Source organism: Salarias fasciatus, chromosome 6 (assembly GCF_902148845.1).
Source record: "Salarias fasciatus chromosome 6, fSalaFa1.1, whole genome shotgun sequence".
NCBI classification, from domain to species: domain Eukaryota; kingdom Metazoa; phylum Chordata; class Actinopteri; order Blenniiformes; family Blenniidae; genus Salarias; species Salarias fasciatus.
Window position 1 is genome coordinate 27,388,739 of NC_043750.1, and position 12,364 is coordinate 27,401,102.

General features: G+C 46.5%; 1 protein-coding gene and 1 long non-coding RNA gene across 2 annotated transcripts in view; both read right to left on the reverse strand.

Annotated features, from left to right (window-relative positions):
• Positions 1-2,497: 2,497 nt before the first annotated feature.
• The window catches only part of LOC115389795 (von Willebrand factor A domain-containing protein 7-like), a 28,642-nt gene continuing 18,775 nt past the window's right edge, over positions 2,498-12,364 (reverse strand). The window contains exons 9-13 of the mRNA XM_030093371.1: positions 8,859-9,011; positions 8,395-8,504; positions 5,043-5,207; positions 4,614-4,913; positions 2,498-3,119 (exon numbers count right to left, since the gene is read on the reverse strand). Of these exons, the coding sequence (XP_029949231.1) occupies positions 2,622-3,119; positions 4,614-4,913; positions 5,043-5,207; positions 8,395-8,504; positions 8,859-9,011 (1,226 nt within the window). The 3' untranslated portion in view covers positions 2,498-2,621. The remainder of the gene's footprint in view (positions 3,120-4,613; positions 4,914-5,042; positions 5,208-8,394; positions 8,505-8,858; positions 9,012-12,364) is intronic.
• Positions 5,158-8,724, reverse strand: LOC115390256 (uncharacterized). The gene is made up of 3 exons (XR_003931658.1): positions 8,683-8,724; positions 8,395-8,504; positions 5,158-5,207 (listed from the first exon to the last, which is right to left on the reverse strand). It is a non-coding gene; the product is annotated as an uncharacterized LOC115390256 (long non-coding RNA).

Consider the following 12,364-nt stretch of genomic DNA (forward strand, 5'->3'; position numbering starts at 1 on the left):
GCACATTACAAATTTATTATTATTCATACATTCATTCTTTATTTCATTTCTTCATTCTTTCTACTCTGAACCTCTGAACCAGGTTTTTGTGAGTTTCTGCGTAAATGTGTACGTGACTCGATGTGAGTCCTCCGACAGAACTGACACAACCCATCGTGAATTTAAAGGTTTGATTAGTGCCCCACTGTTCACCCCGTCACTGGAGAGCCTTTTCAGCCTGCTCTCCAGACAGCACATGTGCAGTCAAATTTCTCAGCAACACGTCCGCCCGGTCCCTGCCATAATGTCCAATAGCTCAGCCGCCCCCACCTGGAGCAGCTGATCCTTTTAAACCCCGCCGACTACTGGAAGACAGGGGGAGAGACAATCACTGATTATTGATCACAGGTGTTCCTACTTACCTGCCTCCCACCGCTTCACTGAGGTCTGCTTCACGACCTCTCCTCCACAGCTGAGCTCCAACCACACCCCACCACCACAAATTGAAGCATACGATAAACCTCCAGAGCAGAAGTCTTTCAGGACAGATCTTGTGATCATTTTGTCGGTTTCATTAAGAAGTTCCCAAACAACGGCCCAGGGGCCATATCCAGCCCATCTAACCAATTGGATTGGCCCACTTCATGATCCCAAACAATCTCAATAATCCCTTGTGAACAAGTGTAATACAAAGTAAAACATGAATAATAATGAACATGTGAGGGCAGTATTATGCTTATCGAGCATACAGTCTGCTGGAAGTAATAGGACTGAGAGGCTGATGTCACACCGCAGTGCATCATGGGATTGGCGGACTTCTGCGACACTGTTTACATCTGCAGGCTACGCTGTATTGTCCAGTTTTGCACTTTTTTCCTCTTCTAACTACTTAGAAACATGAGTCGAACGTGCGATGTTAAACAGTCGTTCACATGACCGCTCTGGAAAGAAAACACTACGATTTGTCACATTTCCAGTGTGGAAACAAAGATAGTCTATACAAGATGGGTGGGGTCGCGCACCAGGGGGAGGTGTGGACAGATTCAGCTTTGCTCAGTGACAGTTTTGTGCTAAAACGAAAAGTGCGCTGATAGCTCGACAGCTGGAACCACGTCTGTTCTCTGTGCAGGCCGAGCACGCCCAGTCTAATTTGTCTGACAGGCGCAGTGCGCACACCACACCAAAAAAATCACAAGCAGGTTTTCAGAGTGTTAGTGTGTTCTTTGTTGCATGTTTTTGTGCTACCCAAAATAGCCTTACACCATGGATGCCACTTTGATATGATGGAGGACGATATGATGGACTTAAGACGGGGAGAGGCTGAACTGCATAACAGCAGGTAACGCAGCAGAGTGCACGGGAGAGAACACAGCACCGGGCTGCACAGCTCTGTCCTTAAATGAGAGTATTAGCCTCTTGCTTATACATGTTTTGGCTACAATTTACTCAGTCCCATTAAAGATACACAAAATCACCCATGAAACAGATACATTTAATTTAAACATTTTCCTTCCTCCTCCTCCTCTTGCACTTGGACTGCTGGTTTTGAGGTGGGAGCCTGAGGAGAGCCGTCCTCTGCTGGTCTGGTCACTCAAGGGCCACCTGCCAGGGTTTTGCGTCATCAGGATTTACATGCCAAAATGATCATGATTCATTCACGTGAAACTAGTTAATTTCACAAGCATACTGTGAAAATGCGCCATTTCAGCACAAGTGTTTCTGATTTCATTGCCATTACACAGTTTACTCATGTTGTGTTCTGTCCACACCGCTCATCTTTTTTATGCTGGGTTTAAATATAGGTTACTACAGTTTCCTCCTGGGAGAAGTTTTGACTGCCTGCAGCTGCTGTCTTAGTCCATGGTGATGGCGATTGGAAATTGCATAGCGCATCTGCCTGTGGTGCATTGAAAGGCGGTGAGAGGTGTTCATTTAAACACCTTACATGATTACAGTTGGCTGTGTTAAACCCAGTCACACCTTCTCTCCTCCCTCTTTGCCACTTGCGCCGGTGGGAGGGACAGAGGCGTGGATGCGCCGCTCTGCGCCAGACTGCGCTGTTTACAAAAATTGCAAAATGTTCTGGACACACCCTGTTCACAGGGCGTGAGCACGGGGCAGAGCAGACGTGCCTGGTCTACTAAAACAGAGCCCTGTTATTCTATTCATTGCATTTTTTGTGTCATATTTTTTTTCTTATCTTGAAACAGACCAAACTTTATTTGTTATTGAAGCAATGTTTTTATTTCATTTACCCTTTTTATAATGCATGTTTTTAACAACCGCATGCAACCATTTTGCAACTTAACAGAGCAAGTTAACACACAATTGCAAGTCATTTGGACATAACTCCATGTGTTGCCCTCACTGTAGTATATTTGCCCTTTCCAGCTTTTCATAAAGATATTTTTTAAAAGAAGTTTTTTTTTTTTTTTTTTTTTTAATTAAAGCAAAGCAGATAACTCTCAGTAGTTACACTATTGTAGAAAATATTGGCTACACAGTAAATCCGTCAAGTGTTTAATGATTTTCCCTCCAAAATTAAGGTATTTTTAAATGATCATGAAGCAGTCACCCGAGAAACTTAAATATATTCCACTCCCGTATTATAACTGATGAAAGGATGGAGGTGATGTCTGAATTCATTTGTGTTTCCAAATGAAGGAAACCATAATACTGACAACAAGACTGTATATATTGAGCTTGCGCCCTCCAGTGGAGTCGGTTACAGCTGGAGTTGTGGTTGCAGCTGGAGAAGTGGGTACAGTGGTCATATTGGGTGTAGTTGTTGGTGTAGTTGTTGTAGTGTTGGGGGCAGGTGTCGTCATCACCCTCGCCTGTCCCACACATCGCCCCACATTCCCCACCCCGTCCACAGCTGCCACCTCCACACTCTGTGAGCAGCATGAAGAGCTGTATGTGATCACTGTGACGTTCTCGCCCCCAGGTCCCACCTCCATGCTGGTATTCAGAGTACCATTCCCTTGGCGGAGGGACATGGTCACAATACCAGTGCCGTTGATGCCATCAGTGAGATTAGCGATGAACTCCCACTGGGTGGTGGCGCAGAGAGAGGAAGCAGCAGGGCAGATACCAGTTGTATTGACTACTTGGCACACAGGACTGGATATATCTGTTGCCTGGAAAGTAAAGAAAAGCAGAACAAAGGTTCAAACATAATTTCACATTCAATAAATGTAGTGCATGTTGAACGAATATCGTGTTTCTAGTTTTAAAATGCCAAATATTTAAAACAAGTCAGAAAACAAGGAATCCAGGTCTTTTTACGATTCATAGGATATTATAATAATTACGTAAAAACAACTTTAAAATACACAATACTGAACAACAGATGTCACTATTTCTTCTTAAAAAAATTTGGGATAAGAATCATTTCTCCTTGTATGACTGTAAATGTTCTGTCATATGTTAATCATACGATTAGCAATGTGCTAACAATGTGCACCATCCATCCATCCATCCATCCATCCATCCATCCATCCATCCATCCAGGGTGGGCCCTGGGCATGAGTGACATATTTGGTCACCAAATTGCTGTCCTCCAATGTTTTTTTATTTTTATTTTTTTTTCCTTGACAGGCTGTCATGCGCTCTCTTGGCACATGACACGTTCATTTTTTAAGGTGGTACGCTTCATCATTCTTCAATTGCAGTGACAGGCAAGTTTAAAGTTCCCCCAAGCGGCATCCATTAAACAGCGCTGGTTGGTTTAATTTCATGTCATTCTTTTATACTGTTAATCAGTGACTGGTGGAATCTCTACTAAGGCCCGCCTCCTTGTGGAGACTTTTCCAGAGCTCCAAGCTATTTATCAGCTCTTTTAATGCAGATTATTTATAGAAAATGAAGCAAATATTATTAGAATATTGTCATTTAGTATTACAGCTTACTCTCATCTAACAGCATTGTGGGCATATTTTCAAAAGTTTTTACAAATATCATGTGGACAATAATTTTATGTTAAAGCTTCAATCTTGTGAAGGAAATGGTGTTTTCGAGAACACAGGTAAAAAATGGCAGCAACAGTAAAAATAACATTACGATTTAGTTACATATTATAAAAACTTGATAAAAGTTTACTTTGAAGTGCAAATGCAAATGTTGGCCACTACATGATAAAGGCTTAAACATTAGACCTTTTAGTTATCTACTTGATAAACACTTCTTTTTCATATGATACACAGGGATTTTAAATGCACATACTTTTATTGCATATACTTTTTATTCTTTGATACATATGTTGCTGTTCTTGTTGGTTGATGCCTTTCAACTATTCTGCAGCTGAAATGTACTCCACAAATAAAGTTGCCTTCCCTGTCTTTATAATTAAGAAATATCAAAATGATTTATTAGAAATACAAACCTTCGACTTTCATTAAGTCTTCTTGTGCTCAGTTGGTTTAATAATTGAAAAAACAAAAACAATGAATCAGAACTCTGGACCAACTTTGTAAATGTTGACTTCAATGACTGGTTTCCAATGAAAAATATTGATTTGTCTAATTTTAGAGCCTATACATGACATTTATACTGAAACGCTTTTCATCTTTTAGACTTTGTAGTTTTGAACTTATCTGTTTTGTTCCAATTCCAAACATACTGCATTTTCTCACCTGGGTTACCACTGAAAACCTGAGCACAGCAAAGTTCATTTCGGTGGCAGCTGCATTTTCGACCTCGATGGTGACGGTCACGTCAGTCCCTGATGCGGCGCTGGTCGGCACGGTTAGGGTCACCGTGCCGTTGGCCTCACCTCCGCCGCCTGATGCAATGGTGACACTGTTGGGTGCAGTGGTGTCATAGCTGCGGTCATTGCTTACTTGCAATGAGAATGTCCCGCTTTCACTGGAGGACACAGTGAAAGGGAAAGAGAGAGAGGAACCCGGCTCGATGTTGCTGCTGTTAGCTTGAGCCTACAAAGGTCGAGATAGAAGTGGAAAAGGAGAGGAGATTAAATTCACCAAGTGTTTCATCAGACAACATAAAATGGGAGAAACACACTTCAACAGTCAAACAACATTAATTCAAAAAAATATACCCACAGTAACAGAAAGGCTGGAAGTCCTAAGCTGAGTGGTGCTTTGTCTCTGGAATCTGTCAGATGCGGTCTTGGAGGTGGAGCCGCCGTCCTCACATACAAGGCGAACCACAAAGTCCCCTGCAGGGACTTCTCTGAATCTTACCAAGTAGTCGTTGCTTCCCAATGACTAAGGAAAACAAAAATGAAAACGAATACTGGCTTACAATGAGACTTTCTTCTGATGAATGGCACCCATTAACAAGGGGGGGTCAAATAATGAAAGTGGTTATTAAAGTTTGACAGAATAGTTTTCATGATTTTTTAAGAAACTCAGTCCTGCCTGGAGATACTTGAATAATACTTTATAGTTACTCATACAATGCTTTATCATGTTAATAGGCATGTCCTGATCCGATCACATGATTGGAAATTGGGGCTGATCACATGGCTTCTTGGAATTGGCCGTTACATCCCGATCAAGGATCGGGTGGTGGCTGGTCAAGAGAGGACGCACAGATACCACCCCCAGTGAGTCAGAAACAGAAAAAAAAGAGCAAAAATGAATTCTAATACTAAATAATAGTATACTAAAACATATGTGCTTCATTTTCTATCAGTAATCGTCAGTAAAAGAGCACATAAACAGATTGTAGCAAAGTCACTCCTGAGATGTGGGTCTTGGTACCTATTCCATTAATCACTGATCAACAATGCACATAAGTGATTGACATGAAATATAACTAATGTTATAACTAAAAAACATTTAATGGCTGCAGCTTGGGGTAAATTTAAGGAGGTGCATTGTTGTCCGGTTTATCAACACACTCAAATTGAAGCGTTGAAGCACGATGAAGGGACTTTAAAAATTTACCACCAACAGCAACGCTATGAGAGCAGAGCACAAGGTGTCGGCAGTGTGGAAATATTTTAAAGTCGACGACAGCAACGTTGCTGTTGCAAACTGCAAGCTTTGGAAATGTGAGATTTCTAGAGGTGGAAAGAAGAGTGCAGCCAACCCTCCGTGGCTGATATTGCAACTCAGCATCTCTGAGCCCTCTGCAGCTGTGTGAACAGTGAGAGGCTTTACATTCGTCATAAGAAAAGAAATAGGCTGAAAACTGACAAGGTACAGATATTGGATTTCATTAAGAAAAACAAATTTCCTTCTGTGAAGCCAGATAAGGAGAGTAAGGCTGAGGAGTGCAGTTGCTGATAAAACACTTTACAATATAGCGAAATGGCACTTTTATTGGTTTGTTGACCTGCCTGTCAGGCATTAAGAAGCCATAGATTTAAGCCGCTGTGCACCGGTATATCCTTCCATGGAGCATTGCGCATGCGCAGGTATGTGTGTATCAAAACATTATTTTAACGGATTGAAACGAAAACACGCCTTTTAAAATGTTTTATAACCATTTGAATTTACTTCAAGTGCTTATATGCCATCCCCTGCACCACTGTAAGGAGTATTTTGTCCACTTTTGTCAGTCTGGCTCTGACTCCTATTCACCTCCAGCAACTGAGCTAAGCTAACAGTGATGCTAACAGCTGGGAACCAGCCACTGGACGCGGAGACGCAAAAAAGGTATTTATGAACTTGTCTCACTTTGTCAATGATAGGGAAAGGGTGTGGGTCCAAAATCTTTGGAGTATTCCTTTAAAGAATTTAAAGAATTTATCTTATTTGTTATTGCTTAAATGTTATTACTTGATTGTTCAAGCTGAACAAGCTGATGAAAATAAAGTGAACAAAAAAAATGACACCTTGTATCTGTTTCTTTGATCTTTCAGTATGATAGATGTGTCTGATCTGGATTTGGTATTAGCCAATGCTCAAAATCAAGACTCAAAAATACTTGGCTGTCCAAGACGTGGACACCGCCTTGTGCAGTGGCAGCCCACGACTGATGGTGGAGGGAACTTCGCTGCTTGATAATAAATGCAAATAGTATCCACGTTCCAGTGGGATAAGCACTGCTTGGAGAGAGCAGAGCCTCTATCAGGGCCTCCATAATGGTTAAAAGCTGTTTGGGCTGTATAAATGCCCATGTTAGCATCAATATAGCATCCCGGGGCTCTTACTGGGCACAAGACTTCTGTTGTGTCTTGAGGAATGCTCAATTGACGGCCATAGCGCTTAAGCTTTACAGGCTGGACAGGATGTAAACCCGACAGCATCTATGGGAAAAGGTCAACGTCTGGCCCAAGAGTGACACCCCTAACATCTGGATGTCACGTCAGGATGATGGGCTGATAGACAAAGCGTGTACCTCACCCACACATTTTGCTGAGGTGATTGCCAATAAAAATGCAGTCTGGCATGGCACCCATATTGCCAAGGGGTCACAGGAAGAGGCTGACACAAGCCAAAGCCTCCTTGAGAAAGTCGACACCGGGTCATGACTCTCAACTGTGCCATTGCAACTTCATCAAGTCTGCTGATATAGCTCCCACATACACCTTCAGGGTACATGGAGGCTGACATCCATCTAAACTCTGACATTCACAATGGTTAACCTGACGGGGTCCACACAGTTGCTCAGCAGCAATTCAGGCCTCTCAGTAGCTTAGAGCTTGAGTGGAGTCGGTGAGGATTGGCATGCCAAACCTGACCTCCGTGCTAGGACAACAGATCTCTCCAGTTAGGAAGGCACCACTGTTCGCTGCAAGAGAGTCTGGACAGCACAGGAAACCATGCCCGAGCTCCCAAAAAGGGGCAGCCTCTGGAAGAATTCTCTGGGGTGTCCATCAGATCGGAATGAGCAGTGGAAAGGCGTGATAGAGCCCCTCTGGTCAAAAGTGTGCAAGTGCGTCTTGGCCCAGAGGTTGGTGGTTGCCTTCAGGGAAAACCAAGTGGACAGTGTGTCAGTTCCTCTGATTTGAGCACCACCCTGGGAAAAAAAAGACCCCAAACTGTGTGCACCACCCCTGGGTGGAGGCACCACTCTCGTGGTGGAGGACTCCAATGGGAAAGGGTTCAGTCCAATACATGGCCTGCAGGCTGGGTAGTAGTGCAACGTCGCCTCACTGACTTTGGACCATAGGCTGACCAACAGTGTCACTCACCAGACAGGGTTGGTGCCAAAAAGCCAGAGGAAGGGTGTGCCAACATGGCTTTCACCAACACAGCTAAAGCTAATACCAACCGTGCAGCCAACAGCCACAGTCAACCTAAACAAGCTGAGGGAAGGGAACATTCCATGCTTTCAGAACTGCCTTCTGGCAGTCAGTGGGGATGAACTAGAACTTCAAGCAAACAACAAGCAGCTGCATGAACATTCATCAAAATTGCTGCATATCAACATAGGTGTAGTTTCCAACATGACATGAGCATATTTTTGTTTCACTGACTTCAATGTGTGACTGTTGCATACCTGCACCGACCCATTGATCTCTGACATACTTGAGCTGTCAAAGAGAGTCACATTTGTGACTGTTGCTGAGTCACTTCCCGTCAAAGTGACCAGGAGAGTCACATTTCCTCCTGAAAGTGAAGATATAAGAGATACTGAATTTATTGTGATGAAAATGTATGTTGAATACAAAACGCTTGTTATGATTTCAATTTGCTGCTTCTTCTAGTCTTTCAGCTCCACTGAGAAAAATGGAAGAATTTTCTTTTGTTTGTTTTGATCATGATGATTAACATTATCAGTTCCAACCAGTTGGAGGACGTCCATCCAAAAACTTCAGACCACCGTGGGCTCCCGCTCGTTCTTCCACAATGTCATAGACAAAGTTCACCGAACTTTGACCTAATGTGCAGAAAAGAAATTTTAGTTTAGCAAATTAAAAAGAAAGATTCTTCTACTAACTGAAATCTTAGGATACTACTAACCTGTGATCTTAACAATGTATGGACTACTAGAGTTAACACTGATTTCCCACATTCCGGTGTCATTAGTGCTGTTTAGGCTTATCTGGCGAAGGTTTCCCACAGTGGAGAAGGTTGCCAACGGACCACTGGGCTCAGATGAATTCTGTGATACTCCTAAATGAATCACAGAAAAGGTGATGAAAAAAAAATGCTCTGACCATACCTTATGAAACCCTTCTTTTACTTATTCAGGTATTTATCCATGCAGATCTTTTTACAAGACACATGCTAAATTTATGCTCAATTTAATCTCCACTGAAGGCTGGTAAAAAATATTCATAGCAAACTTTAAATGGCCACACGGTGGTGCAGTGGTTCGCGCTCATGCCTCACAGCAAGAATGTTCTGGGTTCAAATACTGGCCGGGGCTCTGTCTGTGTGGAGTTTGCATGTGCTCCCAGTGTGTGCGTGGGTTCTCTCCGGGTGCTCCGGCTTCCTCCCGCGGTCCAAAAACATGCATGTAAGGTTAATTGGTCACCCTAAATTGCCCCTGGGTATGAACGTGCGCGTGAATGATTGTATGTCAGTATATATGTCAGCCCTGCGACAGACTGGCGACCTATCCAGGGTGTACCCCGCCTTCGCCCACAGCAGCTGGGATCGGCTCCAGCCACCGTGCAACAACGAAAGAGAGAAGTGGTAGATAATGAATGAATGATGGAACTTTAAATGCTGGCAATTTCCTTAGAAAAAGTTTTTCCTTAGTTTGAGTGAAACAAAATGTAGATACACGATAAAATTATCCACATTTAATGCATATCCTGCAATATCTACTATTTTATCACAAAAGAAATCAGAGAATTTATCCTAAAAAAAAAAGAGAAAAACTGGAAATTTCATTTTCTAGATTGTTCTTATTCTTCCCTCTTGCAATTCTCTTTCTGGAAGACTTCAACCATCTGCAGCACAGTGGCACTTCATCCCTATTGCACCTTCCATAGCCAAAAGCCTGAGTATTATTTTCTATTTCATCCCTACTGACCGCCAGAAGTGGTGCTGTAAGCACTGGAATGTTCCCTTCGTGCATGCGTAGTTCGAGTATGTATACCAACAAACGTCACTCGTGACTCCCCGGATGACCCCGGAACCATACAGATACTGGTTCCCTGCCCCGGATTCGGCTCCTATCTTCTTCTCGCGTTACTTCAAGGCTTGAAGAGTTGGGACGTGCCCTTTTTCGGCATACTTTTGCGCGGTTGCTGGGAGCCTTGTGACCCTGTTGGTCGGAGCTGCGGACGCCCTCCAAAGGCTGCAACCAAGCTAACCTCTTCCATCTACGCCGTGGCGACAAGCAGGCGCCGTGTCTCCTCGGTGAGGAGGATCTGTGCAATCGCCGTCACGGTAAGGTTGCTGTTTCCGTCTTTGTGGACATAGAGGATTTGGAGGACTAGCCGGAGAGCTCTCCTCTGCTGCACGCACACCGCTGCTGCTCCGTGAGCACATGGGACTGTGCTGCAGGCGTGGGGATGCTGCACCAATCGCCACGTCATGGCTGTGTTGCCTGTTGCAGCATGTGTTGCCTGCTTGTCAGGATGCCGGCTCTCTCGCCGGGCTGTTTCTGACGGGTAGTGCCTCTGTCGGCAGTGGGAGCGGGTGCTGCGAGGGGGCTGCTTCCCTCTACCGGGTGTGATCGGCTTGGTGGTTAGCTTCCCCTGTGTAATTCGATTCTGTTGTGCGGGCCGTGCAGGCGGCATATGCCCCCTTCCCTCGGTTTTCTGCATTGAGAGACGCTTGTCAGATGCGAGTGGCCGTGCAGGCGGCGTATGCCCCTTTCCCTCGGCTGCTGCACTGTTGTTTTTTTGACCCACTGCATGCGCTCGAGCTGCGCCGCAGCTAAGCCGGGCAGGGCAGCCTGGTGGCTATTCCCCCCTCTGGCCGGGGGGTTGTGTGCTCATGCCTGGTGTCGCGGTGGGTTGTGCAGGTGGCGTACGCCCTCTTCCCACAACCCATCATCTTGTGGCATGGCCTCGGGTGGAGGACTAGCCGAGTGCCTGGTGATGGACAGCTCCCACCGTTGTGTGGCCTGTGGGGCCCCCCTGCAGGGGGATGATGGCCACAACCTCTGTCTGTGATGCCTAGGCCCTGTTCACCTCGGGAAGGCGCTCTCGGACCACCCCTGTAAGAACTGCAGCTTCATGCCTTATGCCCAGTGAGCTGCTCATCTGGCACAGGTGTCTGCAGCAGCTGGGGTAGGCCAGGAGTCCTCCTCGCCGGCGCCGCTGCCTGTCGCTCAGCCACGGCAGTCTAAACATCACGGGGAGGCCTCAACTGAGACCCGACCGCCGGGGAAGAGAACGAAGTCCGAGCAGAAGCTCGCCACGGAGGTGGTTCAGCTGCACCGGGAGCTGGAGAAGATGAGGACTCGCCTGCATGAGCATGCGCCTGCTTCGCCTGCGGAGGAGGGGGCAGGGATACCGTCCACCCCCCACCCCCCCAATGAGGATGTGATGTCCTTGGCAGCGTCCGCCTCGCACTTTTGTGAGGTGGCCCGTGACCGGGACTTTGTGGTTTCGGGTCAGGAATCTACCTGATCGTCTCAGAGTTCTACGGGCGAGACGGGGGATGACTCCATGCGGTCCATTCTGGGAGCGGCTCTGGAGTGTCTTCAGCTACAGATTCCACCACCGACCCGGCCTGCCACAATGAGGGCCTTCTTTAGACGCAGGCGTCCTCCCTCCGCGTTCGTGGTTCCTCCCTCTGAGGACTTCCTGAGGGAGCTGCACTCGTGCTGAAGGGATAGCACCGCCCCCTCCAGAATGTCTGCGGATGGTCGAGCCTTGGCGGCCATGCACGACACAGCGGCGGCCGGCTTGGAGTGGATGCCCGATGTTGAGCCGGCCATGGCGGCTCTCATCGTGTCGGCGGAGGAGTCCCTCTGGGCTGAGGTATGGTGCCCCAGTCCTCAGTGCCAGATCACAGATGACCTCCTTACAATGGCCTAAAATGCTGGTGTGTGTGCCAGGGGATGGGGAATTCCCTGCCTCACCTCATGCTGGCACTCTCGACCTCTCTGCAGGGAAGCGTCGTGGACGCTGCCGCTGTTGGCTTCTCTGATGTGGTGCTGCAAGCCTTTGCCCTCATAACACGGGACCTGGGACGGATGATGTCGTTGCTGGTTTTGGCAGAACGCCAGGTGTGGCTGGCACAATCCCCCTTGTCAGAGGCCTCTCGTCGGGCTCTCCAGGGGTTGGCGGTGGAACCCAGACAGCTCTTTGGCTCAGCCACCACGGAGGTGTTGGACAGGTCGGCCTGGGCGCGTGAGACCCAGCGATAGTTGGTCAGCATCGGTAGGGACCGTGCCCCCCACGGGGCTTCGGGGGTCCCTCCATCCATTCCCATTTTTGTCCGCCTCCGGGACCCTACCCCGCTGCGGACTACACATTCGGACGGACGTCGCAGGGGGCAGCAGGGGCCTTTCGGTAGGGATGAAATAGAACAAGAGTTACGTATGTAACTACGGTTCTATG